Raw genomic sequence first — 26,176 nt, 5'->3', positions numbered from 1 at the left:
TTGTTTTGCTTCTGTGTTATTTTTCCCCTCAAAGTGCTCATAGTGACATTTATGAATCATCAAGAACCACAGTTTAAGCTAAATCTCCTTTAATGCTCTGCTGAAGAAAAAAAAAAAGTCACCTACATCTTGTATGGCCTGCGGGTTTGTAAATTAACAGCCAATTTTCATTTTAGGTGACCTATCCCTTGAAGAATTATAAATATGGAAATCACACCTGTAAAAATGATTTCAGGGAGGTCTGGATGATGAAACTTCAGCACAATGTACAAGCACAGTAACTCCCAAAGATTTCCTCACTCCAAAAACACAGCTACTCCAACATCTGTAGCATATCATGCCCTCATTTAGAAAACTATCTTGAAGCAAACCAAAGATGATTTAAGACTAAAACACGGTCTACTCATTTTTCACAGAACATTTGAATCACAATGTTAAATCAAACCTAACTTTACTCATGTGGATGACAAAGTGGTTTTGGGGGAATGGTGAAGAAACTCTTTACCTAAACAATAAGTTACGCTATGGTTTCAAGATATTTCAACTATTTAGGACAACAAAGTCACTGTTTTGTCTTAGCTACAGTTAAGCCCTCAAAAGCTACAAACACTGGACTTGAACTACCAAATAACTGACTTCCTAGATGTTACAACCTTTGAATGACACTGGTGGCTGTGGGATCATGCCAACATGAGAGTATTTCTGGAAGGAGTATTTCTGTTCCTGACACTTGTTGTGTACAGCAGTATTTGAAACCCTGCTGATGTCTCAAAACAATAGTACACAACTTTATCTGGATAAACACACCATGAATGTCACTGCTCCAAAGTAATTCATGAGGAAGTCCTTGCAAGATTAGGCTTTGCATTTGCAGAAACAAAACCAAACAGACAATAAAACACCAATAAACACTTTTGACATCAGCAAATAGAACCAATATGGATACAAAAAATAATTCTCGACGCACCTGGTCTCTTTCATGGGGGAGTAGTGTCACAGGTGGGAGGTCGACACCAAAGACCCCCACGTTCCTGAAGCAAGACTTTCCTCCAAGTCCACCACTGTTCAACCTGTAGAGCGGCCCATCCTTGAGCAGCCGCCCGTTGTTAACCGCCCGCTTAGCAGCTAGCCTCAGCCTCTGCTGAAACCTGGGGTTTGCCACAACATTCACCAGGTCGCCCTGGCTTCTAAGGAATCTCTCGATGTTCCTTAGAGAGGAGCCAGACGGGATGCCCAGACCTTCAATAGCCCTCCTAAGGATTTTATTCCAATCCACATGACGCAGATCTCCTGCAGGTATCACAGATCCAACAGAGACCGTGCCAGAGCCTACCAACTTGAAAGGCGTAATCCTTCCTGGGTTATCCGGGTCTTTGTATGAAGCGCACCCTTTGCTGGTAACCTTAAGGATGGATCCATCCTTCACAGCGAGCTCCAGCTGATGAAGTACGACGCCCTTGTCTAGTCCACGTGTGGTTGAGACAGCATGGCAAATCCGCTCCTCCGAAGGCCGCTGCTTCTGCCTTTTGATCTTCTGAATAGCCTCAAGAATCCACTCTGTGTACAGGGGATTGGCCAGTTTCACCATGGTGAAATAAGTTGTTTCATTAAGGTGTGATCCATGAATACATTCCTTTCTTTTAAGAGTGAACCATATGCATCCACAAACAAAAGCCAGCCATTAGTACATCATGTCGACCAGGATATGGGACTGATGTAACTCCTCAAAGATCAGACTGGCTATTCATTGTCAAGGGAAAAAAAAATCCTTTGTGGTTGTAAATCCAAAGTGAGAAGTCTTGCTGAAAAATCCTTTTGAGTTACACCTGTGGGGGTGAAGAGAAGAAAAACAGAAAATGCATGTTACTTTACAACAAAACAAACACACTCCCTAGAACTAGTTAAATGGGCACAGCAACTTGATCAGAAAGCTAAGGCTAACCAACACTAATGCTTGTTTATATCAGTCATACATCAATCCCAAATACAGTAAAAGTTAAATAAACAAATATGGACTCTTATCTTAAAGTGACAAACAATAACCTCACATTTAACCATAATCTCAACATCTGACATTTCTGCCCAATTTTAAAATATATAATAAACACAGCCTATTAATTTTACTACCCAATTAAATTGACAGCAATTTTAGTTGAATAAAATAACAGGTGTATATACACGTACATCACACACACACACACTTATCCTAAGAATTAGCATATGTGACATGGGAGGATAAATTCCATAACAGTATAATTCAACATTCCAAAGTAGATAAATGAGTAAAACCGTGAGATTAAAGATGAACTTTGATTCACATTTTAATAAAAGGTTAAACACATGACAATATTATACCTGATATCTAATAATCTACCCCCACACACAAACAAGGAATGTCTAGCACGTGTCTATGATGCCCATGTCTCTATGCAGATAGTCAGCTTACTAGATATTATGCAGCCTAGGTAGACTTCTCAGTAGATATTGCGACACTGCACTAAAAACCTCTGACAGCACAAATGTTGCAATTTTAATATTTAATAACAAGCTAAAACACAATATTTCATAGATGAAAACGTAAAATGCCATTAAGCTCATTGGCTGCTGAGAGTGTAAAAAGCCAAACAGTTTAAGCAGGGGAAGGACAGTGCTGCGAGCAGCCAGCAGGTGACATGCATTGAACAATTTCTCAAGAATTCCTCCGCTCGCCAGCAGCAGCAGCAGCCGTGTAAACTCAACCACAACAACTTATCTGCCATAATATTGTTACATAAAGAGCCTCGCAAACATTCTGAGGGGAACACTTGACCCATTCCTCAGAGACATTAAATCCGGCCTAAACAGATCCAAGAAAAGCTACGGTAAATAATTGAACAACGCAACTCGGTTAGCCTTCAAAACAACCACAAAACAACTCCAGTTTAACTGGAGAGGCATGACAGCAAACACAGTGTGTAAGTGAACCATATAAAACAAGACACCCGAGCGTAAAACAAAGTCTAGTGAATAAAACGCCACTCACTCCTTTTGGGTGTTCAACGCGAACTTAAAAAACCCAAAACAGTGTTGTTTCGGAATTTGACACTTGTCTAATCTATTCTGAAATCTCGTCTGCACTCTTCCAGTTTTGGTCACAAACTACGACTTGGCCAGGACATTTCACATTAAGAGTCTAACATCATCATCATCATCTCAAATGTTGACAGCCATAACAAAACACAGCATCACAAACGCGTCCTGACATTCGTACTTCAGCTCGAGTCCTCGGATTAAAGCCCAGACAGAGAGCTAAAAGTCAGGCGAATCTCAGAAGCATTCGGTTCTTATCTCGAGCATCGGCTTTCTAAACAGCTCCGGAGCTCAAGTCTAGCACGCTAGGCTAAAGACGGCTAAATTAGGTTATGCTTTATGACTACTTCCGACAGATGACTATCTATAATTTATGATGACAAAGTCAACGCGTCAATTAACCCGCGGTCTCGCAAACCTTGTTTTCTGGATGCTTTAATACGGTGGACAGGTCAGGTGACTTCTCCGCTTTGCCCGGTCGCGTTACTAAACAGACGCCATTTTGTTACAATGTTGTAGTTTACATGAATCCGACATGACACTGATTACAACCCAATGGAGTCTCATTAAACCTTACCTTCACAAAGACGATCCCGCCCAAGAAACTTTAATATTGGTTAGAAAGGGCAAATACTTATCCCTGGTTTGATAACAAAAGTGTCAATCAGAAGCAAACAGTTCGGCCTCTCGAGGAATCGGTTGGCTTCATAATCTGTCAATAATCACTTGACCCGCCTCTTAAAGGCATAGCTCACCACAGCTGAACATTCTGTCATCATTTACTCACTCGCACGCTTTTTCCCTCTCCCCCAAACCCGCCTGACTTTCTTTTTATCCGCGAAGCAGCACAAGAGCAGATATTAAGCAGAACGTGAGAAAAACTGACAGCCTCGGGTGTAATTCAACTGCTTATTATAAACACACCATAAAAGTGAAGGCTGTCATTCAGCATGTCGCCTCCTGTTTAGTCATACGCGTTATTACAACAAGAGGGCGAGTAAATGTCAGTGTTTTCATTTTGAGGTAAGACTACCTCTTTAAGGTGACAACCACTATTAGTGCGCATCGCTAATGCAATGTTATACCTGCTATTCAATCCCCACTAAAACGACCAGGAGCTAGGAATATTTACTCATCACGTAATCTAATGAGTTTAAAAGTACTTGATGGCTCTTTAATGTAAGATCACCCGAAACCCGCTCTACACCTTTAAGAAGGCTCCCCCTTATGAGCATCGCACTACACTGCAACATGAGCAGATCGACCTAGTCACACTTTTTGGAGAATAATGTAATGGTGAATAATTAGTCCAAGCGCTCGAGTTATCCTTGGCATTCCCCGTCTTATGTGCACTGTAATCTAATATAATAATTAGTTCGCACTTTACAAAGGGCTATGAACTAGTACAGAGCGCGCGCTCATCCTCACGAAGATATAGCGTGCACGCAAATACACAACATTTATAAACCCTGCGAATGTCTAAGCGGATGATGATGATGGCATAGCATTTCTCCGCGGTTATTCCGAAGCACTAAAAAATAACTCTTGATTATTTATTTCTAACGCATGCAAAAATGCACTCATATTTCAAAAGCAAGCAACTGAGGACAGATAGCATCTGGAAAATTCCATTTATGCGGGTCAAGCAGTAGCTTGCGATACTTGCGCGGTTCGTGTAACCCAATAACCTTAATAGCCCGAATTAATTTCCCCGCTCGCGTCAAGTTACATCACTCACGACAAGTTCAACTTGAACGATTAAAACATGCCACCGATAACAAGCCACCGCCGAGATAAATGCCCCGACAGCGCTGGCAAAGCGAACATTTACCTTTAAGTTCCTCGGCGCGATCTCTCCACGCTCCTCGTATAAGCAATAAAAAGAAAACGAGCTTATTTCTGAAGCTGATGATATATGCGTAAAGTAGCCTGATAAATCCAAGAAGGGTCCTGTTTGATTCGGAAGATGAACGCACGCGTAGGCAGAGGGAACCTGATAACAACTAATTGAAAGGTTAATCTACATAGGAGTCTGTGACAAAGTAGTACCCTCCCCTTTCGGCACTCCATCAGCCACAGAGGAGGACTAACTCGCTGTAACCGCTATGTGACATCACATCGCTCATTGGGAAACAATGTACATTGTTTCAGACTACATGGCATATGGGTGGGAAAAGAGGAGACAAAATGTGCCCTGTCTGTGAAGAGGAAAAGGAAACTTTTAATATCGCTCATTGGCATATGGATGTCAAAGTCAGCATGCGTTTATGATTGCTTTATTGCAAACGTATACTACATGTGGGAAAAGACTAAATATTCTGTGTCATGTTTTTAACAAGAAAAATTATGTTTCATATTGTTCAAAAATGAAAATTTGTGCTTAATTAAGTCACCCTCTGGCTATTTATTCATTTATTTATTTTTTTTATCATCTATAAAATACAAGTCAGAGAAACTTTTAGTTAAAAAAAAAACAAACGCAAGCAAAAATAGGAACACTTTACCTGAATGAGTCATGAAACCTTTATAATCATGACATGACACGTCATGAATGCCAGATTTTATGCAAGCTTATGACAACTGTTATTAAATGTCATTTGCTCAGTTATGCCATTTTATGACAAGTTTGTTGTCTTGGTGTCAAGTTGTCATGACAAATACACAAACAGGTTGTGATGTATTTATGTCAAGTTGTTATAACAAACAATGTCATATTTGCATTTAAAATGTCACAACTGAGCAAATGACACAATGACAGTTATAAGCATGTATAAAAAAAATCACATATGATTATAAAGGTGTAATGACAGTCTTATGAACACCCCTTCAAAGTCACCCCAAAAGTTAATATGGATTTTGACAATACTATAAAGTCTTTAACAATTGGTCTTCACTAAACACTGAACATTACTGCAGCATTATTAGCTTTAATCGGGTTCAAACTGGTTCACGACAGACTGGATCATAAGTTTTCTGATGTGTACTGGTGTATTCATGGGCTCAAACGAACATGCAAGCTGCCGCAATTTACAACTCTTTATAAGCTGCAGCATTCAGCAAAAAGCACAAGTGAGTACCATTTTGATGATCAAAAGTCAGTGTATTGTCAGGAGTCACATAGTATTAGTTTACACTTATCTTTTCGCTCTCAAAGTGGCAATATTGACTTTCACCAAGGAGAATGATTTCATCTAAAAAATCATCTTTAATATTCTACTGATGAAAAAAAAGTATCACATAGATCTAGGATGGCCTGAGGGTGAGTAAATTAACACAAAGCTTTCATTTTTTGTTCGAACTACGCCTTTAATATTACCCATGCAGATCAATATCATGCGAATGCACGCACATATGCATAATTATAACAAAACTTTCACACTGTTTTAATTATATATGATTTTATAATTGCTCAGAAGGTGTTGCACATTTAATTGATGTTTGTTTTTCAATATAAATACCAGGCTCAATTAAATACAGCTCAATGTGTTTCACCACAGTTGGAGCAACACAACCGGCGTAAATCAAAGCTATTTCATTTACAAGAAAAAAATTAGCGACAAAACCCCCTGACAGTTCTCGACTGCACATGACTTTACCCTGCAGTGAAAATCTGGTGTAGCGCAGGGCAATCTGAACCATGGACATGCTACTTTTTTACTGTGTCTGAAAGGAAAGCAAATTGCACAATAAATAAAACTTGAGCCTTGCGGGATGTGGTTACAGTTTGGCAAAAGCCTTAATACTGGCCTCCAGCGAAGCCTGATTAAGGTGATCTGACACCAAAGGCTTGTCTTTTTTTCTGAAACCTGATTTACAGAACAGGGTGAGCTACTGGGAGTTATATACTGTACTAACACTATATATTTTGGTAATATCATCACACAGCCGTTTTAGTATTGCATTCAGACCCTTTTGGAGCGGTTATTGAAAGTTAAACCTATTGGTTATCTGCTGCAGAGGATCATAACACGCTACCTGCCAATTCTCAGGTGACCGCTGGCATTATTTTTAGCCTGAGACCGGCTATCACAAGTGTTACTTATTTGTATGCCAAAAGGGAAGGTACATTTGTTTAGTTTACACAGATACATTGGAATTATTCATGTTTGCATATTTCCACCACTGGCACATTTATATTCACATGCAGTCAGGATAAGTGCCCCGAACAAGTGTATAACAGCGGTAGGGCGAGAAGATTAGCTAAAACTGATGACCTTCCAGATAATGGTTTAATTTTCTAAACACAGAGATGCAACTGCTTTGAATGTTCCAACCAAGACTATCAATAGATTGCCATCTGGACGGTTTTTGCCCTATATATAAATATAATATCTATTATAATATAAATATAATATAAATATGACACTATTTGCTGTTATGGTGTACCAAACCAAATCAAATAGCATTAAGGATATTGTGCATCAATCATTGTGAAATGTATAAAGTTTATATGAGGTCATACAGTATTATGTACCATTCTTATCTGTTGCTTTAAATAAACCGTGCCTGTGAATATGATAGTTGACAGTTCTAATGAGATAACAAAACTACAGCAAGTCATTTACTGAGAACATATGTTGCTGTTTTTTGTTTATGTCGGTGATTATAGATTTTATCCGTTCAAATTAATTATATTACAGTCCCCAAAGATCCAGTTTCAAGTTGTTTGCATAAATAAACTTTTCAGACCGACTTCATATTAAGTTTTTAATTACTCTATACTAACATTTTAATGAATCATTTGGTACAATGTATTGCACACACCCAAGTGGATCAAACACAGACAAAAAAGGGGTTAAGCATCAAATAATAATAATAATAAAAAAAAGTGGAATGTGTCCCTGTTTATTTTTTTTTAAGAGAAACATTATATAATAAATATTACAATGAGTTAGAGACAATACCTAAAATGGTTAACACTTAACAGTTAATACCTTCACTAACATGACCAAACAATGAATAATATTTACAGTTTTTATTCTTGTCCTTTTTAACTTACATATTGCATTAATATTAACAAGCATGACTTTAGATTTTAATAATTCACTACTAAATGTTAAACTATGATTAATAAATACTGTACACATATTGTTCATTCTTAATAAATGTTTATAAAATACATTAACATTAATTAATTGAACCTTACTGTAATGTGTGACTGAATGTAATTCAGTGCCACAATGTGTGGTAGTACTTCACAATACTGAGCCATCATTAATTAATAACTACGCTGGAACAAATAACCAACGCATTATTAACTATCTAGTAATCACTGTTAACTATCACAAAACTGATTAATAAATTACTGAGTAATAGCCCACATATGACACTGATAGTTCACTTAACTAGCCAATAACTACTTTCTTAGGAACTAATTAGAAAGCTTCATAATTAAAAATAGGTAAAGGACAAACGTGTAGCAAAACATTAACATTTTAACTGCTACTGTGAACAAATATACACTATTTACACCATCAATTGGTAACCTAATAGCATATAGATGTTTGAATTTGATTCTCTATATGCAGAAAATAAAGTTTGCATTATAGTAATTACTCCAGTGTTACTAATTATTGATTGGTTATGGATGAATTGTGAATCTTTCTCATTAGTTCTTAAGGAAGAATGAAAAACCAGTGTTTATTGACTAGTTAATATTGAACTACCAGTTTCATCTGTATGATATTCCTAATCTATAAATCAACTTCTTTATAGTAATTACTAGAGAGTTTATAACAGTACTGTTATTACTTTTTTATTTTTAGTACTGTTATTTCTATTACAGTACTAATTAGTTAACAGTAATTACTAGATAGTTAGTATTGCATTAGTCAATTTCCCTGTGTAGTTATTAATGATGGTTCAGTATCCTACCCAATAGGTTATACTCCATGTTTATGGTAAAATTATTCCATCCTCATTCAGCATAATTATTCTAAATATATGTATAAAACAATAAGCGTTATTTTATTTTAAATGATTAAATCTTCTTGCTGACAAATGGCATTTTAAAGTTTTAAAGTGATGATGAGTATGTTGAGATGCTAATGGTCTAATCCGGTTCAATGACTTATGCTAAGCTAAGTTAAAAGTGCTTCCACCAGACAAAGAGATCGGCTGAATGGATTAAATAAAGGTAAAACTCAACTTTTTACTTTAGGGAGTTTAAAATGAGCCCATTTTCCAAAAAAGATGAGTGATCCTTGAAAAAATACCAGCAAATAATTCCCTGTGTAATTATTAATGGTGGATCAGTATACTAAAGTATTACCCAATAAGTTTTACTCCATGTTCTATGGTTAAAAATGGGTAAAATAATTTAATTCTCATTCAGCATACTTATTCTCACCCACAGTTATTAAAATAGATACAATAACAAGTGTTCATATAATTTATTTTCAATGATTAAATCCTTTTGCTGACAAATGGCATTTTAAAGTTTTAAAATGATGAATAGTATGTTGAGATGCTATCGGTCTAATCTGATTCAATGACTTATGCTAAGCTAAGCTAAAAGTGCTCCCACCAGACGTAAAACTCAACTTTTTAACTTTAGGGGAGTTGTAAAAATGCTTGCAATTTTCCAATAAAAATAATTGTTACTTTAAATTATACCAGCAAATAATTTCCTGTTTATTTATTAATGATGGATAAGTATACTCAAAAATTACCCAATATATGTTAATGAGTAAACATGGGTAAAATAATTACATCCTCATTTAGAATATTATCACCCACAAGTGTTCATATTTTATTTTAAACTATTAAATCTTCTTGCTGACAAATTGCTGGCATTTTAAAGTTTTAAAGTGACAGTTAGTATGTTGAGATGCTAATGGTCTAATCCAATTCAATGACTTATGCTAAACCAAGCTAAAAGGTCTCCCAGACAGAGAGATCGACTTAATGGATGAAAAAATGGTAAAACTCAACTTTTTAACTTTATGGGAGTTGTAAAATGAACACAATTTCCAATAAAAAATAATTTTCCTTTAAATTATATCAGCACATAATTCCTTGTGTAGTTATTAATGGTGGATCAGTGTTCTAAAATATCACCCAATAGGTTATATTCTATGTCTATGGGTAAACATTGGTAACATAATTACATCCCCATTCAGAATACTTATTTTCACCCACAAGAGTTCAAATTTTATTTTAAACTATTAAATCCTCTTGCTAACAAAGGGCATTTAAAGTTTTTTTATGAGTATGTTGAGATGCTAATGGTCTAATCCGATTCAATGACTTATGCTAAGCTAAGCTAAAAGTGCTCTCATCAGACAGAGATCAGCTGAATGGATTAAAAAAAGGTAAAACTCAACTTGTTAACTTTAAGGGAGTTTAAAATGAGCCCATTTTCCAAAAAAAATTGTATTACTTTAAAATATACCAGCAAATAATTCCCTGTGTAGTTATTAATGGTGGATCAGTATATTAAAGTATTACCTAATAAGTCATACTCCATGTTCTATGGTTAAATATGGGTAAAATAACTCCATTCTCATTCAGGATACTTATTCTCACCCACAGTTATTAAAATAGATATTTTATTTTAAATAATTAAATCCTCTTGCTGACATACAGCAATTTAAAGTTTTAAAGTGATGATGAGTATGTTGAGATGCTAACGGTCTAATCTGATTCAATGACTTATGCTAAGCTAAGCTAAAAGTTCTCCTACCAGACAGAGATCAGCTGAAGGGATTAAAAATGGTAAACCTCAACTTTTTAACTTTAGGGAAGTTGAAAATGAGCCTATTTTCCAATATTATATATATACACGAGTGTTCTTTTACAATATACCAGCAAATAATTACAGTTAATTAATTTCTGTTAATACATCTGTAATTACATTGTTGACCCAAAACCTAACCCTTAAATCAAGTCACATTATAAAAATAACTCCCCAACAAAGCTGTTTCTAACATGTACCAAAATACATTTGAGTTATAGTAAAGACACATAATATACTTTGAAATATATCAAATAAGTGACTTGTTCCAAAGCTTGGTCTGAAATGTTGTATGAAAGCAAGACACCTGTGAATCAACTTACTTTTTTATAAACCTCACAGGCAACTTTCGCAGGTCTTAAAAGCACCCAGCATCATTGTAAAACCCACAGCGGGAGGATTAGAGAAGTGGAAAAAACACCAGTGTGACCATGTGTGAGAGCTGAAAATGTGAAATAGTGCTCAAGGACTTTGTCCTTCGCTGTCATTAAGGATTTCGCAGACTAGCAGGTTGTTTTAAACCATGTGCTCGGTGATGCCAATGTGTGTGTGTCATTGACAGGACCCGGATCTACTGTGACAAAGGGGCAGCTGTACCTTCAGTCTCTCTAATGATGCTCACAATAGCTTCTCTTCATGCCAAATCACAGAGATGAACCCATGCAGACCTGCAACTGTCATCAACGTAACAGAAAGAAACTGGAGGCTTTTTCTAACCATCCAAAAGAACACACAGGTGAGTAAAACTGGCCAATAGTGGAGTCCTGCTTCTCTGTTGGACCAAAAACACACAGTAGAATCACAATTCAAGCAATAAAACACTCATTTTTCATAAGCAATTATAATGCAAGGAAGATAATGAAAGTGACAGCAGTAATACACGCTCTTTTATTCTTATTTTGGCAGAGGTTATGCTCACACAACAACAGATTTCTTTGATCGTGACACATTCGAGTGTGCTTTTCACAATTACATTTGGTTTACAACAGCAGGACTGGCCAACAAAATTCCTCTGAGATAAAACAAGCCTTTGATTTCGTTAAGGTTCATATCATTCGTCTGGCGACTGTAATGAATGTTTGTAATTTACGCATCAGTTTTTAAAGCAGTCATACTGTATCATTAACGTAATTATGGAAGCAAACAGTCACATCTTAAAACACAGAAGCCCGTTTCTGCCATAGGATCAAAAGAATGAAAATAATATAAAAATATGGTGATGTAAATTTTTGTTCGTCTCATACTTAATTTTTTTTCCCTCACAGTACATTGCAAAAAAAAAAAAATTATTTGATTTATTACGTGAAAAAGTCAACATTGTGAGATTGAAAATATTGAAACTATATTTATTTAGCAATTCTGAGTTTGTATGTATGATTACGTATTTATTTCCTCAGAATTGCAACCTTTTTTTTTTTTTTTTCGCAATTCTTCAGTTTATTTCCTAAAAGTAGTTACATTTTTATTGTACCTCGGATTATTTTTATAATTTCTTTTGTTAGAATTGTGACTATTTCTTGCAATAACCAGTTTATAGGCTGGCTTTTTTTCATGCAAATGTGTTCTTGCCGCAATTCTGTTTTCTTTTACTTGAAAGAGGTGTAAACTCACAATCGGTTGAAATAACTGTCAAATTTGCAAGTCAAGTTGCAATTCTGAGAAAAAAAGTCCGAACTGTGAGATTTGAAAGTTATACCATTCTCAGAAAAACTGAATTGAGAGATATATAGCACGATTGAAAGTAGTCAAGAGTTTGTATCTCACAACTTTAATAATTTTTCATTCTGAATTGCCAATTTTTGGGAGTTTATAAGCTTTACTCCAATTAAATTTATATAAAAATTCAGTTTTTTGCAAGAATCTGAGTAATCAACAAGAATCAAATGTGATATTACAATTTTAGCTCAGAAAGGTGAGAAAAAAAAGGTCACAACTAAAATTAAAGTAGCTTTCATATGTTCTGGCCATGATCTTTGACTGCAATACTAAAATGGACTCATTAAAAACAAATCAACACTTTCATCACAAAAATTCCTCTTTTTGCCTCTTTTGTAAACAGTTGAAATGTGAAAAACATCTCTGTGATCGCATTAAGCCGTGAGACAGAAAAAACCCACGAGGCACGGAAGGCAGCAGGCAGTGAACAAGAGAGGAAAGAGGAACAGAAGATAAAAAGTCAATTAAAAAAAGAAAAGAAAGGCATTAGTCCTATAAAACACTTGTGCGGCCAAATCTTCCGGTCTCTCAGCGGCCCGTCAGTGGAAGTCTGGCTTTTCTGGGAATGTGCAGCCCGCGTGGCGAATAATGACGTTAGCAGCGTAGTGTCCAGCGCGGATGCACTGCTCAAAGGTCTTATCCTGTACCAGCTGAGACAGGAAACCTGCACAAATCAAACACGGAACAGATTTCATCCCAATCAGAAAGCGTGCAGAAACACACGCACGCAAACATATGTTTAATGAACGCATACATGAACACACATCCAAGCGCGTAAACACGCACACACACATAAACATATGTCGGAGACTGTTAGCCTAGAAAATCGATTTGGTTGCCTGTAGTTTCTTTTAAAAAATTAAGGAAATCAGGCTTAAGGGGGGGAAAGGTGATGCTTTAATGCTGTGCGATACAGAAATCCTCCAGCTGCCCTCGGGCTCTGAACCCTCCCACCTAGATCTCTGCTCTCTGCTGCATTGAAAAACAGCTGGCAGATTCATTTTCCAACGCGCCGGAGCGCTGGCCTCCAACCTCTTGTTGGAACGGATAAAGGAGTTAAAAAAAATCAATACGACGTTTGAGCAAACACGCTCACAGCTCTATTAGTCGCAAGGTTGTCCTGGAAGAGCTACAGGAAGACATGTTAGCAAGTCAGGCTTGTGGCCTTTGAAAAGCAAAGGGCCGAGTAAGAGGCGGCACATGAAGATGAATTAGGCCGAGCGAGTGATCAACATTGATATTTCTGCTTTTCACGGGGAGCCAAACAGCGTTGTGCTTTACGCATTTGATGGATGACTTCACAGTTGAGATCGGAGTAGACGTGCGGTTATTAGCAAAACCCGCAGATTAAAGATAACGGCTGCGGGGAGTCTGGAAACTCCACTAATCCATCACGAAAGCGATCTATTTCCCTCTTAACTGTGTTATCTGGGGTTAAACAGTACAATGGGACATTGGCGGCTTTTCGTGTGACCAAACGAAGCCAAACGAAATGAAGTATAACCAGAATACGTCTGCAAATTGTCATTCCGGAGCAGCTGTGTGGGGAATAAATAAGCATCGTGTGTCAGAGCTCTTGCATCACGATCCCGTTTCCCAGAGGTTACAGATCAAACCTAATCCTGGATTAAATTGTCTTGTCAATAGTGATTTTCCATCGAACATACTTTCGTCTAGCTCTAGTCTGAGTCTGGAACACCTGTTTCAACAATTGAGGCCATTTGTGTGCTGCCTGAAATTTCTTTCTGCTGTAAATTATATGTGAATTATTGTTAATTATTAGTTTCATAAGCCCAGGTGTTCTAGAGGCCAAAACTTGTAGAATAATGTCTTAATGTTTGTATGAATATAATAATAATAATAATAATAATAATAATAATAATAATAATAATAATAATAATCAGAATCAGAATCAGAAAGAGCTTTATTGCCAGGTATGTTCACACATACGAGGAATTTGTTTTCGTGACAGAGCTTCTAGAGTGGAACAGGATAAAAGAGACAGGACAAAAAATAGAAGTAAGTAGTGAGTGCAAATATCCAGATTGACAAGTGTATGTACATGTTTATTACTATATACAACGTTATATGTGCAGCTGTTATGTGCAAATTGGCATGTAAAGTGTGTTGTTGAATAAGTGTATATGTGTATAAAAGTGTATAGCAAGTAGTGATGTTGGTTTCGCAATTATTATCATCAAGTGTTCATGAGATGGATTGCCTGAGGGAAGAAACTGTTTCTGTGTCGGGCTGTTCTGGTGCACAGTGCTCTGTAGCGTTGACCAGAAAGTAAAAGTTCAAAGAGGCAGTGTGCAGGGTGTGAGGGGTCCACAGTGATTTTGGCAGCCCTTCTGCTCGCTCTGGATAAGTACAGTTCTTGGGGAGTAGGAAGGGTTGTACCAGTCAATGTAAAATTTATTATAATTAATGTAACTTCTTTACAAAAATAGTTATTTACATACTTTTGTCTAAGACCCCTATTTCACACATTGAATAATGTTTGAATAAATATTCGTTAAAGGGCACCTATTTGACCCCTTTTTTAAGATTTAAGACACGTCTTTTGTGTCTCCAGAATGTGTCTGTAAAGCTTCAACTCAAAACACCCATCAGATCATTTATTATACCTTTCAGAACATTGGAATTTTCTGCTCTGAACACACTAGCTGTTTTTGTTGCCTGTGCCTTTAATGCTTGTTCTCCGCGCCCACCGTTCCCACGTGCCTGTCAGAGTGTGCCTAAATCTCCGGCTGCGTCAGATAAACAGCACAGTGACAGACATGAAGGAAGCAGATCTCACGTAATGTTTGTGAGAAGCACTACAGTAAGAACTTTACCAATGATTATTTGATATATTTGTTGTGGAGTTAATTCAAGCCTTTCTGCAATGATGAGTCACACACAATGTCGTTACCAAGTTCACACACACAGCGGACAAACACGTGCGTTTAACTTTGCACTGTTTTTGCACGGCAAATGTGACAGGATACACGTTAATATCTTTAACGTCCACAAACCGGGATTAAAGCGTCTTCTTTTATAGTTGTACTGACATGCGGCTGTGGTGATAAAGACGGTAAAATTAACTTTATTTAAAAACATTTTAAACTTGTAAAACTCATTCTTGATCACATTTGATAATGATTGATGATCACAGAGAGCTGAACAGATCTTTTAATCCCAGTTATTTTGCGCACATCCTGTCTTGCTGATATAATTATAGGCACTAATAAGGAGACATGCCAATATGCGGCTGTTAATCAATTCGGTGGGTGGGGAAACCGCACTCCTACGTCACGTTGCAGTGGGCCTCAAAATGGGAGGGATTTGGATCCTATTTTAACATCAGGAAATTAAAAAAAGAGACTTTTTGTGTTTCTATCACTCCAACATGAGAGTGGACACACTATATCTGCACACAGTTCTACACACTTTGCTATCCGTACTGTGTTAGATTACTTGCACAATTTCTTCTAAATTGTTGCTTTGATTACTTCTATTGTCCTCATTTGTGAATGGCTTTGAACAAAAGCATCTGCCAAGCAATCAAATCTAAACGTAACAGCAATTTTTCAAACATATTCTGTCTAGGACTAGTCTGAGTCAAACACACCTGTTCAGCCCCTTTCTTCAGCCAATTCAGCCCATTTATGTGCCAACTGGAATTTCTTCAGTCGAATACAAAAGAAAATATTTAGAAAAATGTCTCGTCGCTTTTTGGCAATACAATCAATAGAGTTCAAATGTTGTTTTGCACTGGTATTCAATGTGTGCACGAAAACCGGTGATCATCATCTGTTTCGGAGAAAAGTGAAAAGTCGGTCAGGTTGAGGGTGATATGAGGGTGAGGAAATGATTTAACCATTTGGCAGATACTTTTTTCCACAGTGATTTACATTGCATTGAAAGTACACATTTTATCAGTTCTTTCTTTTGCCTGGGAATCAAACCCACAACATTGGCGTTGCTAGGACTATGTTCTACTATTTAGGGGGGTCAAAATTAATTGTTTTTAAATTGCATCGCAATGCAGACTCAGACAACTCGGTATCGGTTCAGTAATACATAATAACCGGTTAATACGTACTGACCTCATTTGCATTTATCTAATATGCTCTATGTCACGGTAGAATACTATGGTGAGGGAGGTGAGTGGGAATAATTAAAATGCAGAAACTCTAGACAATTCACTGCGAGAGTTTGCTGTTACAAGTTACAAGCAGAAGCCCATATTTCACTGCGATTGAGAAAATGAAAGTAAACTCCATTTCTCTCTCTCTCTCACTGTGGCCTCTTTGACCTGCTGGCGTGACGTTTCCTCTCCTTTAGGCTGTTATAGCGTTGCTTGTGGATCCAGGCATGAGCGTGTCTGCAGAGCGAGTTTTTTTCCACTGTGTCTGTCATGGATCAGCTGTGATCGAGCGTCCAATTGTCAGTGTCACTATCAGTGAACAGCGCCAGAACGTTAGAGCCAATCACAGCCTTTTCTGTTGAGCGTGTGACCATTCATAGGGGTTTAACAACTCGCTCGATAGCGCTCAAAAAGCAAGAGGGATAATATTTACATTTGTTTACTTGCTATAAATGCTCATGTTGTTCTGTGCATGTACTTGAGTTTTGTTTAATGCGTTCAAAAAGTATTTTCTTTGAGCAGGTAAAATAAAAAGGTACAGTTCATATATCTGACTTTGTCTGACAAAATTAAATACAAAAAACGTTTAATACAAGAATTGTTGTGCTGTGAAGTAAAATATAAAATTGTGTAAGGAAAACATCATCAATGCACCATGATGCACCGAGATATTCAATTAAACCGAATTGATGGCATGATAATCGTAACAGAACCGTGAGACCAGTGTAGATTCACACCACTACATTTTAAACTACAGGAAAGAATACTGTGGTTTAAGTAGTACAGTACCTCCAACAAAAGCGTCTCCAGCCCCATTGGTGTCCACTATCTCGCTTTGGTCGATCTCCAGGACAGGGAATGTCTCCACCTTGTCACCTGTGGAAAAGACAGTTCACGGTAAGTGTGAGCTTGTTAAACTATTGTAGAGCTGAAAAATGAGCCTCATTCACAGACCGGCTGTTTGGCAGACGTGTGAGACTTTCTGCTGTCAAATATGGTCTTTTTTATATAAAAGACTGTATATTTTCCCTTAGAAGCTCAAAGAACATTTCATTTTCCAACAGTGTCAAGCATAGATTCAAAGCCGCAAAAATAAAAGGCATCACCATTTCGAGAGCTCACACACCTTGTTTTTTTGCTTGTGTCTTCTTCACAAACAAATCTAGTTAGCATGATGCTAATCATCCATGACACAGCAGAGGCAAGAACCAACTTAGCATCATGAAAAGATGGAGAAGTTCCCTTAAGACATGCAGAAATGAACAGAGGGATGTGCCATTTTCACTGGATGAGCTGTAAGAGCCCTGCTTGGGCCTTGAACTCAATGAGAGGCAATTATATCATTTGGCGGTTCTTCAGCACCGCAATTCTTGTGGAGAAATGAATCAGCTCTCTAAAATAGCTTTTGAAAGACGGCGTCAGTCTATTTTCAGCATTCAGTCTGAATGATCTGTCCCCTTTTTGGGCTAAAATAATGCATTAACTGTCCCGCGGTTCCCTCTCGAATGCCTTCTGCCATACGCTTGTGTTTTATTCATGCCATTAGGCTCCATTAGGGTTGAATAAGGCTGATATAACTTTGCTTTGCAGTAAGAAGAGCACTTCAGAAAACCTGATATTAGATTCTTGAGGGCGTTCAGAAAATTTTACATGTGGCAAGTCTGGCAACACAATCCAGCACTGCAATTTGCCATCTGAAACTGAGCTACTGCTGCCTTCAAGAGCACCTGGTGAGTCCCGACTGCAGCCGCTGTTACCACATGCCACACAATCAAGCTGGAAAAATAAAAACACGACATGACAATTGCCGTTACATCTGGTATACCATTAGATTAACATAACTGAATCCAATGCACTTTTACACAAAATTATAATAATACAAAATAGTTATTGGGTTTACTAATGGCCTGTTTCCACTGAGACCCCATTTACACTAGTACATTTTAGTTTTAAAGTGCATAACTTGCTACGGTTTTGCCTTCTGTCTACACTACCCTGGAGTTTTCTAACCCTGAAACCGGAGCGTTTTGGAAATGCTAATGAGGCCCTTTTCATTTAAAAAGCTGCTGCTCCGTGTCAGTTTGGATGGGGGAAAACAGAGACATCTGAAAACAGAGGTGGCGCTGCAGACATTCGACATTCTAATTGGGGCTTTTTCCTCAATATTAAGTGCACAAAGTTCAGACTTTACAAGTTTGATATGGAAAACAAACTCTCGAGGACACTTTAAGTAAATCTTCAAAGTGAACCGTGTAGGCTACTTTAACCTCATTCACATCACCTTGGCTACGTTGTTTCACTCTCTTAAAAATAAAATGAAAACATGATATAAGGAACTGCCTATTTTCATTTTGATATTAGCAACTTAACAGACACCAAAAATGTTGAGGTATCGTGTAGCTACATATTTATATGACTGTCATCTTCACTGTATGCATATTTATAACAAAACGGAGCCTATTACATAACTCCTTTCATTCATTTTCATTGAAACATACCCTGTTTCTTTTGCTGAATATCAGTTTTAATAATCAATTAAAACCATTATAAAAGTATAATGTACAATAAGTTTATACAATATCGGAAATAAAGGCAAGCAATCAGTCAAATTTGCAGAATCAGCGTATGTGGTTCCATTAATATATTAACTCATCTTTGCCTTCAGCCAAAACACTTTACCTGAAAACAAGTAATAGATTCAAAAGACCGAAGAGTTGTTAGATACAGACAACGGTGAATTAAATATCACAGTTAACTAGTGTGATAAAATCCAGTGGAAGATCCTTGATGAACATTTCGACGTGCACTGCTCTCATCTGGGGAAGTGTGCTCAAAGCACCCGCTGACTGCCTGGGGCTCAGACGTGCGCATACGCTGTAGCGCATGCCAGAGTGTGTGGTCATGTGATGTGTGTTTTCAGCAGTGTTGTGTAGACTAAGAACGTTTTAGAAATGCCAGTGTGGACGTGGATCGTTTTCTTTCTAAAACGCGGTTTTAAAACTAAAACGTATTAGTGTAAACGGGGCCTGAGTAGTGCGGCTCGGTACAGTACTGTAGGCGTTTTGGTTAGCACTGCCAAAGGTACAAAAATTGTGAATCGCACCAGTTTTTTGGCATCCTTTTTAAGGGTATCAAGTAAAACTGTACAGTATCAAAAAGGTGGAGCTAGACTCACTGCTGAACACCATTGGTTTACAGAGCATCGATACCAGAAAGTACAACAAGACAAGAAAACAACAACACAAAGTGCTATTTTTAAATACACAACTAAACACAACAACATGATAATACAATGTGGGTGGGCAGCAATCAACCATGCTCAAACAAAGCTTGTTGTTTTCTTGTGATGCACCTAAATGTGTGTCAAGCAAAATGCGTACTGATTCCCCTTTCTAATGGCATGTTTCTTGCATGTGTGTATTTGAACATTAGTTAACAAAAAATGCAATGAGTGAACTGCCCATACACCTTTCTTCTTTGAGCGAGAATGACATCAATCACAACTCTCTGGCAAACACCACACTTTTCAAATAAGGGTATATTTGGCAGTGCAAACGCAACCCTGATCAGGGTGACCCGTACCAAACTGTACTGTACTTTACTGAACCGCACAGTGGAAACGAGGCATAACATATCTAGTCATTCTGTTGACTATATACTGTTTCAAGCTAATTTCAACTTATTCTTCTAACCCTAAACTAACAATCTACTAATTGTGCTTTTGCACGGCATTGTGTGACTCATTCCCATTGTATGGGGTGTTTTCCACTGAGTAGTTGCAGCTCAACTACAATATTTAAGTTTTACATTTACTCATTTAGCAGACGCTTGTGTCCAAATCGACTTACAATTGAGGCATTCAGTGATTTAACAAAAAGAGGCAATACACACCAGAAGTTCTAAGTATACAAGCAACTGTTAGGGCTCAGCGAATTAGGTGCTAGAGTAAGTGTGTGTTTTTTTTTTAATAGAGAGAGAAGAGTGTTTCTAGCGATGGTTTGTCAAACCCACTCACCTGTGTGAAGCACACATCATAAATGTACAGTGTTTTTTGGTGCTGATTGTAAGAATGTGTCTAATGTAAATGTGCAAAACTGGTGAAAGTGTCAATTTGTCAAGCCCACTCACCTGTGCGAAGTAAGAGGGGGTCCTGGGGTAACAAATTTTGATGGTCCATTTTAGTATTAGTAGACTGTCTGTTTAAAATCTGTTGATACTACCCTTCAACAGACAATTAACTGACTATAAGAAACTTTGCATGTACATGTCAACTTACACTAACCCTAACAGTCTACTTATAATGTAATGAGAATTAGTTGGCATGTAGATGCAATGTAACTTCAACAAACAGACCATCAAAATAAATTGTGACCGGTCCTAATCATGAATATTATGCCTGATCCTTTAAAGCAGTACTAAACTACAGTGGAAATCAAGTATTATCATTATAAATGAATAATGTATTAATTTATTATTAAAATTCTAAGAATAATATGTTTTTACACTTTTAAATATGACCGATCTGCCTCAGTCAAGACATGCCACTTATCAAGCACACTAGAACCAATAATCTCTTCCTCCTTTATTTTAAGGTATAGCACTAAAGAATCATCAATAGATATCAGAAGAAACGCTAAAAGATACAGAGCAAAATCATGTCTCGTGTAAGCACTCAATAAAACATCAATAAATCAACTCGTAAACAATGTCACATGTACATCAGGGATGTAATTAACTGTTCATATCTTGTGAGTCAGTGAGAAAGACAGCACTTTGTAAATGTATGCACTTTATTAAATATTCATTACATTTTACTTAATCTATTGGTGATGTCAGCATGTTTGAATAAATCTGTCTTCACAATAATCTATTACAGCCAGTATGAAATATTATGATATGCTATCATTCAAACTGAACTAATAAAATGTTCAACATAGGGTTGGGTGATATTGCAAAAAAGTTATATCATTATATCATTCGATATTGATAACTATTGAATATTTTTAACAACACATTTAGGAATATTAGGATTTTTTTTGTTATGTAACCACTTTATTTTAATTTACCAACATTACTAAGGCAAATAGTTTTAATAGTCAAAAACAAATATATTTAAACAAAATATCTGATTTCTTTATAATAAAGTAAATATAAGTGTTGAAGAGACTCAAACTTGATTAATAAAATGTTACAACATGTGTGCAAAGGTAAAGTGCAAATACTGAACAAAGAAAATTTTAAGGTGTGAATAATAATGATACAGTAAACCTCAAACTCCGTCAACAAAACTTGCTTTCAAGCTTTTCGAGCTTTCAAGTAAAGGAACCAATCATCATTATTCAAATACATGCTGAACATTACAAATTGTGAAGTTGAATGACTATATTACCCCCTATGCTAAAAACATCTTTCAGACGAGGTGCTAGTGGCTGGGATGCACAAGAAAAGAAACCAAAAAGCCACTCTGGATGCGCTGTGTTTGTCTGAGGTAATTAGTTTGCCGTCATTACTGAAATGTGTATATTCCATACTAAGTGTGAAACAGATTAGTTAGTTCTTCTTGCATAAATTGCGGTGCGCTCGGATCATTCGGAAAACTGACGATGTTTTTTAACTAGGTGCGGCTGGAAAGTTGTGTGCCTCCATCGGAAATGACAAGCTTACATCCAAGCTTATTGGCATTGCTTCCAAGGCGCACGCTCTCAGCAGCCACATTAATAAAACTATAACGCTTCATACCGAAACTTCATACCGAATCTTTTTTTAATCGATATTGACTATGGCGTTCGGTCAATAAATATCAACACTGATTTTAGCGCCCAGCCCTAGTTCAACTAGTTGTTCAGCCCTAGTTGTATCACTTAAAAAGGTGATATAAAATGTACTTTTATGAATTTTTCTATATTAATTATTATTAATATTCAGTTTCAAACAAGACTTTTTCCTGTGGTGCATTTATGACTTGCAAAAAAGTTGTTCATCTTTAATATAAACATGTGCCTACAGTATTTCACTCTGGATGGCTAGAGCACCATAGACAGACATGATGTCCTGTAAACATTCATTTGCTTGCAACTCCAAATTACAATATTTCAAACTCCACTTGAAGGCTGCGTAAAACCTCACATTTGTTGACACCAACTAGAAGACCTAAGGGAGAAAGCTGAAAAACATAATCCAGCCTTAGCTAGACATGGTGACGATTCTTTCACCAAAACAGCCTGTAATCTGCAACAACACGCACCTACAGAGGGCTTTAAAGCGCACACCTGCTAATAGTAGCCGGTAAGTGTCAAAGACCATCACTTTGTGTGCAGAACTTCAGAGGAAACCATCAGACGCAGACGGTAAACAACAGTGAACGTGAGCGAAGCCTTTCAACTGACGCAACAATGAGCACTCAAGACACGTCTGCTGCGTGTGTGAGCGTTTTTTCCCTCAACGAGGCAGCCGATTGTGTCTTTGATAATTAATTACACAAAAAGCAGATCCTTTTAGAATCAGCTAATTAGCAGCAAAACGACTTTGCTTAATTAATGCAGGCAATGAAGCATGCTCGCCCGCCTTCCTCTTGAAATGATTAACTAGAGGATCTTCCGTGTGAATTAAGTTAACAGAAACTCATGATCTGTCTATTATTTCGCAATTAAAGAATACAATATTTCCATTGCCGTCATAGCATGCCTTGCGCACAACTATGAACGTGAGTCTAATGAGTAGTTTTGTTTAAACAGACAAGTGACTGAAGGGGAAAAAATGACCAGAAGCAAATGAACATGTTCAAAATGAAACTGTATGTGGTTCCTTCCTTCCTGTACATAGGCTGACCTGATTCTACTTCCTTTTATGACTCAGAAACAGCGCAGCTTGAGAGCGAGAGAAAAAAAATAGCCATTAACTGTTCCTCCCTTTGATACCCATGACTGAACTGAAGAGGCTCTAGACAATAATGGACATCAAACTGACGATTAAGGCTCGTATGAAGCTACAACACTCTTTTTCTTCAGATCTGCGAGGGGGAGAGAGCAGAGACAATGGAGTTCAGCGTGGTGCGAATGTAGGTACTAGCATGAGCTAAACCCTCCTGCCCTTTGATGACAGGTCACGCACCAGAGGCATGCTGGGAAATGTCCAAACATCCCAGCCATGGTGAGTCATATGGAGGGAAAAAAATTATGAGGTGCTTCTTGGAAGTGCGTGGTACAACATTAGGTCATATCCAGGGGTCAGAGTCCACCAAAAAAAAATGCTACAATAAAAAATATATATCAAGCACACGCTGCCTATTAACTCCATGTAAATTGCTACAAGGAACAAATGTCAATACAATAAAACTGCGGTGTGTAAAACAGATTTAGGGTTCAGAGGGAGGGCTGTGAGCGTTAAAAACTCTGGAAACATACACTGCCAGTCTTCCATCTTGGTAAACAAGGCTGAACTTGCATATGTGCTAGTCCCCTCGCATTGATGTTTAATGGTGCATGTTGCTCTAGGTGGTTCCCATAACCTCACTTTGTCTCCTACAAGCTGCACCAATTGATATGATAATGGGGGGAGGACGTGTGAAATGAGAGGGGCTGCGCTGGAGGACGAGGCGTCCAACCACTTGGATGCCAAATGGTGTCCGGGAGCCCCTCTCAGCTCTCAATGGGGACAATGACAAGAGTTTCAAGGAATGAAGGCAAGAGGCAGATGCTTGGAAAAAAGAAAGATTCACACTACTAATTGGTCCAATAGGATGTTTTCATTGCTCCGCCAGTGTGTTATCGTTAACCAACATACAAAGCAAATATAAAATAATAATTGAATATTGTCTTCCAGTACTCAAACTCCATTAAGACTTCTTTAATAGTTGTGATGGAAAAAAATGTGGAAAATGAAAACGTAATTACACATCTTAATGATAATGTGATAATAACTATAAAATATACTAACACCAACAATTCATTACTATATGTGCATGTACTATATATTCATATACTATGTAGTTAACATGTTTCACTCACAAACATATAAACACACACATTATATATATATATATATATATTAAATAATACTGATATAGACGCATACACCGGGGTTGGAAAATGAAACTAAAACATTGGCCAATTTTGTGTTGGAGGTTTCAAGGCTAAATTTGACCAGCCTGGTGACCAATCATAGCCTGTAATAGTAATAGCACAGTTTTGCTTAAAATATTATGCTCCACACAACATTATGGGTGAATATACATGTCCGGGCTGCTAAAGACAAACCTTTGGTCACTTGTGCCAATGCCAAACACTGGTTTTAATAGTCCCAGCAGCAAAAATCTTGGGCTGTGGACAATGTGAAACATGCATTGTTCTCTGATGAGTCCACCTTCACTGTTTTTCCCACATCAGAGAGTTACGGTGTGGAAAAGCCCCAAAGAAGCATTCCACCCAGACTGTTGCATGCCCAGAGTAATGCATGATGGTGGAGCAGTGATGGTTTGAGCTGCAATATCATGGCATTCCTTAGACCCAATACTTGTGCTAGATGGGTGCATCACTGCCAAGGACAACCGAACCATTCTGGAGGACCAGATGTGCACACAAAGGTTCAAACATTGTATCATGAAGAAGGGGCCCATGTATCAGGATGATAATGCACACATAGCAAGACTGGTGACAGATTTTTTTGATGAACAAAGTGAAGTTGATCTCCCATGGCCTGCACAGTCACCAGAACTAAATATTATTGAGCCACTTTGGAGCATCACGTAGTGACCTGGCCACTATTCTCCAAGAAGAATGGCTCAAAATCCCTCTGGCCACAGTGAAGGACTTGCATCTGTCATTACAAAGATGAATGGATACTGTATTAGCCGCAAAAGGAGGCCCTACACCATACTAATGAATTATGGTCTAAAACCAGGCGTTTCAGTTGTATGCTTTATGTGCTTTATTTACTAAAATTTTTGGTTCAAGATTCATTCATTTAGAATTTGCTGTTAAATAGTACTGGTTGAGCAACATGAGTTTAATTAATAAAAAAAAAAATTTGCATTGCACAGCCATTAGTCTGAACAAGTCCAACCAACTTTAGAAGTTGTTTGGCAAGTTTGATAATCACCTGTCCTAATTTTCGGATTCAATTTAGAGAATCAACCTTCTTTTAACTGACTTTTAAAACATTATTTAAAAAATAGGGACTAACTTTCTACCCTCTAAAGCCAGCATGAAATCAAAATGTATAGGGTTTATTTTGCTAGAACACATTGTTAGTCTGATTTTATTCATTGGCAATTTATTCATTTTAAGGTAAACAATTAAATCATTCAAATGCATTTTAAAGAAGGGTAGTCTTGAATAAAATCTAACCATTTGCTTTAGATCTGGAGTCTAGTTTAGAGTCATAACGGTTCTTTTCTGATGATGTCAGTTTGATGACTTGGTCAAAATATATTTAGCCACACCCCTCTAACCGTAAGTCTGCTGTGAGTGAAAGATGAGAGGAGGCGCACAAAGATAAAACCACACCCCAACTCAATGTTCTGTTTC

General features: G+C 37.3%; 2 protein-coding genes across 6 annotated transcripts in view; both read right to left on the bottom strand.

The window, feature by feature from the left end:
• Window positions 1-5,081, bottom strand: part of kat6b (K(lysine) acetyltransferase 6B) — a 45,303-nt gene extending 40,222 nt beyond the window's left edge. The window contains exons 1-2 of one of the 4 annotated variants that reach the window (XM_056470251.1): window positions 4,901-5,081; window positions 968-1,826 (exon numbers count right to left, since the gene is read on the bottom strand). In XM_056470251.1, the coding sequence (XP_056326226.1) occupies window positions 968-1,588 (621 nt within the window). In that variant the 5' untranslated portion in view covers window positions 1,589-1,826; window positions 4,901-5,081. Of the gene's footprint in view, window positions 1-967; window positions 1,827-3,250; window positions 3,335-3,487; window positions 3,626-3,646; window positions 3,711-4,900 lie in introns of those variants that run through there. The other 3 variants (XM_056470252.1, XM_056470250.1, XM_056470253.1) reach the window with 3 other exon arrangements.
• Window positions 5,082-12,293: 7,212 nt separating this feature from the next.
• The window catches only part of adka (adenosine kinase a), a 284,700-nt gene continuing 270,817 nt past the window's right edge, over window positions 12,294-26,176 (bottom strand). For both annotated transcript variants that reach the window (XM_056471599.1, XM_056471600.1), the window contains exons 10-11: window positions 17,442-17,528; window positions 12,294-13,184 (exon numbers count right to left, since the gene is read on the bottom strand). In XM_056471599.1, the coding sequence (XP_056327574.1) occupies window positions 13,060-13,184; window positions 17,442-17,528 (212 nt within the window). In that variant the 3' untranslated portion in view covers window positions 12,294-13,059. The remainder of the gene's footprint in view (window positions 13,185-17,441; window positions 17,529-26,176) is intronic.

This window comes from Danio aesculapii, chromosome 13, assembly GCF_903798145.1.
Source record: "Danio aesculapii chromosome 13, fDanAes4.1, whole genome shotgun sequence".
NCBI classification, from domain to species: Eukaryota; Metazoa; Chordata; class Actinopteri; order Cypriniformes; family Danionidae; genus Danio; species Danio aesculapii.
Note: the sequence above shows the minus strand (reverse complement) of the source record. Positions and strands in the feature narration are given on the sequence as shown.